This window comes from Grammomys surdaster, unplaced genomic scaffold (genome assembly GCF_004785775.1).
Source record: "Grammomys surdaster isolate TR1022 unplaced genomic scaffold, NIH_TR_1.0 1126, whole genome shotgun sequence".
Lineage (NCBI taxonomy): Eukaryota > Metazoa > Chordata > Mammalia > Rodentia > Muridae > Grammomys > Grammomys surdaster.
Genome location: NW_021605545.1, coordinates 2,159 through 5,066, shown reverse-complemented (window position 1 = coordinate 5,066; position 2,908 = coordinate 2,159). Strand labels below are relative to the sequence as shown.

Here is a 2,908-nt window from a genome sequence, read left to right as displayed (position 1 = left end):
ATGCCATTATTTCTATGTTGTATTTGGTTGTGGTTTAAATAGATTGCTTCCACCTAACTCTATTTGTGAGTTATGCTCAGTGCCTACAGGTATTAAAATATACTGAAGATTTTCCTATGGTTAAATACATATGAGTCAATGTCTTCTTTTTAAAAAAATAAGCTAAATAATTCTAAAGACTATTGCTTAACTTTCGTTCATATCTCAACTTTGGCTCAACAGGAATAACACCCAATGATCCTAACTACTACAGCAAGGCCACTAATTGTAAATCACTCCTTGATCGTTGCCCAAGAATTAATACAGGGGAGAAACCCTATAAATGTCAAGAATGTGGTAAGCCCCTTAGTTCTCAATTAACACTTGCTATACACCAGAGACTTCACACTGGAGACAAACCCTACAAGTGTGAAGAGTGTCATAAGGCCTTTTATACACCAGAAAAACCATACCAATGAAAAAAACTTCATTTGTACAGACTGTGGCAGGTCATTTTACTATCCTTCAATGCTGAAGCAACATCAGAGAATTCACTCCAGAGAGAAACAATACAAGTGTGAAGACTGTGGAAATGCTTTTTATGATCCTTCATTTCTTACGCAGCATCAAAGAATTCATTGTGTGAAGAAACGCTATAAGTGTGAAGAATGTGGCAAAGGCTTTCATTATCACTCAGCCCTTAGAACACACAGGATGGTTCACACTGGAGAGAAACGTTACAAATGTGAAGAGTGTGGCAAATGTTTTTCTGTATCTGCCTCCCTTAGTCAACATAAAGCAATCCATTCTGAAGACAACCCGCACAAGTGTAAAGTGTGTGGCAGGTGTTTTACCTCATCTTCATCCCTTGCACAACATCAAACCATCCACTCCAAAAATAATCCCAATAGCTATGAAGAATGTGGCAGGTTTTCTCCAAATTATTTGAAACTTAGACAACATCAAGTGATCCATTCTGAATAAAATCCCCACAAGTGTGAAAAATGTGGCAAAAAGTTTTCCCGTTCTGCAAGTCTTAGGAAACATCAAAGAGTTTATTCTGGAAAGAAACCATACAGGTGTGAAGAATGTCACTAAGCCTTTAAATGTTATTTTTCCTTTTCAAGACACAAGAACATTCATATAATAGAGAAATCCTACCAGTGTTAAGATATAGTATGATGGTTTGTATATGCTTGGCCCAGGGATTGGCACTGGTAGGAGGTGTGGCCCTGTTGGAGTGGGTGTGTCAGTGTGGGTGTGGGCTTTAATAACCTTGTGCTAGCTGCCTTGAATTCTTCTAGCAGCCTTCAGATGAAGATGTAGAACTCTCAGCTCTTGCACCATTCCTGGTTGGATGTTGCCATGCTCCTGCCTTGATGATAATGGACTAAATCTTTTCATCTGTAAGCAAGCCCCAATAAAATGTTGTCCTTATAAGAGTTGCTTTGGCCATGGTGTCTGTTCACAGCAGTAAAACCGTTAACTAAGAAATGTGGGAAGTGTGGTAAAGCCCGGTTAATCTTGATAGCCTTATTCAACACATGATAGTTCATACTGGAGTGAAGTCCTGTGAATTTTTGAAATGTTTATACTTCTTCAGCTCTTAAAACACAGCTGTGCTGCCCAGTCATGTGTCAGCTTGACACACAAACTAGAGCTGTCTGACAGGAGGGAACTTCACTGAGTAAATTTCTCCATAAATTCTAGCTTTAACTATTTTCTTAATTAGTGATAGATGGGTGGGTCCAGCCCATTGTGGGTGGGGCCATTCCTGTGCGGGTAGTCCTGAATTGTATAAGAAAGCAGGTTGAACAATCCAAAGTGAGCAAGCATCTCTCCATGGCCTCTGCGTCCTGCCTTCTGTTTCCTGCCCTATGTGGAGTTCCTGGCCTGACTTCCTTCAATAATGGACTACAATATGGTGGTGTAACCCTTTCCTCCTGAACTTGCTTAGGTAGTCATGTTTCTTAGAAGCAATAAGAGCCCTCATTGACTAAGGCACCATTCATTCTGACTACAAACTCCATGAGTGTGTGTAATATGGTAAAATGTTTGCTAATAATTCAGATTTTATCCAATTCAAAAGAATCCACAGTGAAAACTATTAAGTGAATTATCTGGGGATGTCAACACAAACATCTTACTTCCACTAGATGCTAAGAATGTCATCAGAGAACATAGGAGACCTCTTTTTGCTGTAACCTCCCCGCCAGTGTGTTCAACCTATGTGCTTGAATACTGCACGGATTGCTGAGTCTCTTTGCTCTGTAACAATGTATGTTTCATGAAACTGTTGCCGTGTTGTAACTTGGTCCTTTGGGTGCCTGCAATCTGAACCGTGGGCTGTGGTATAGTTTCTGTTGTTTTCCCCAGTGGGGTCACCCGTGCTCTTGAACTAACTTATTCCCTGGGTGTGTGAGAAGCTCCATTCCTCACCAGTTGGACTTGAGATGATCTACACTGATTCTAATCTAAGCTGAAGGAGCGTTAGTGTTTGTCTCCCCAGCGTAAAGCTAACAGAACACGTTGTCAGTCATGCTTGCTTTCAGAGGGAAGAATCTCTTCTTCCCTTTAAATTCTAAACAGTGTTGTTCATATGACTCCAGCTGTCATGTCACAGGACTTGGCAGCATATTGAAATAATAACCATGCCATACGCACTCACTCTACAGGAAGGATGTATTTGATTAGTGTGTTGTGATGTCAGTCATGAAACACTGTAGATGCAGTTCTTACTTTACTACTGGTATAGATCCTAAAAAGTGATCTCACACTCGAGTTTATTAATTTATGTAAACAGTTATATCAGGGCAATTAAAAACTAAAAGTTAGCAGTCATTAACTTATAAATGATGAAATATCTCTAATGTGCCCAAATTTTATTTTTAGTCATGCTAAGTACAAATGAAATTTATTAACACAAGAT

At 39.5% G+C, this 2,908-nt stretch overlaps 1 protein-coding gene across 1 annotated transcript; it reads left to right on the top strand.

The window, feature by feature from the left end:
- Positions 1-222: 222 nt before the first annotated feature.
- On the top strand, positions 223-965 carry Znf56 (zinc finger protein 56; the record flags this gene model as incomplete). Its single annotated transcript, XM_028783420.1, is given in 3 exon segments — positions 223-427; positions 429-672; positions 674-965. Coding segments are annotated over 3 exon segments (704 nt in total), but the record flags the coding sequence as incomplete, so codon positions are not given.
- Between the last annotated feature and the right edge of the window lie 1,943 nt (positions 966-2,908).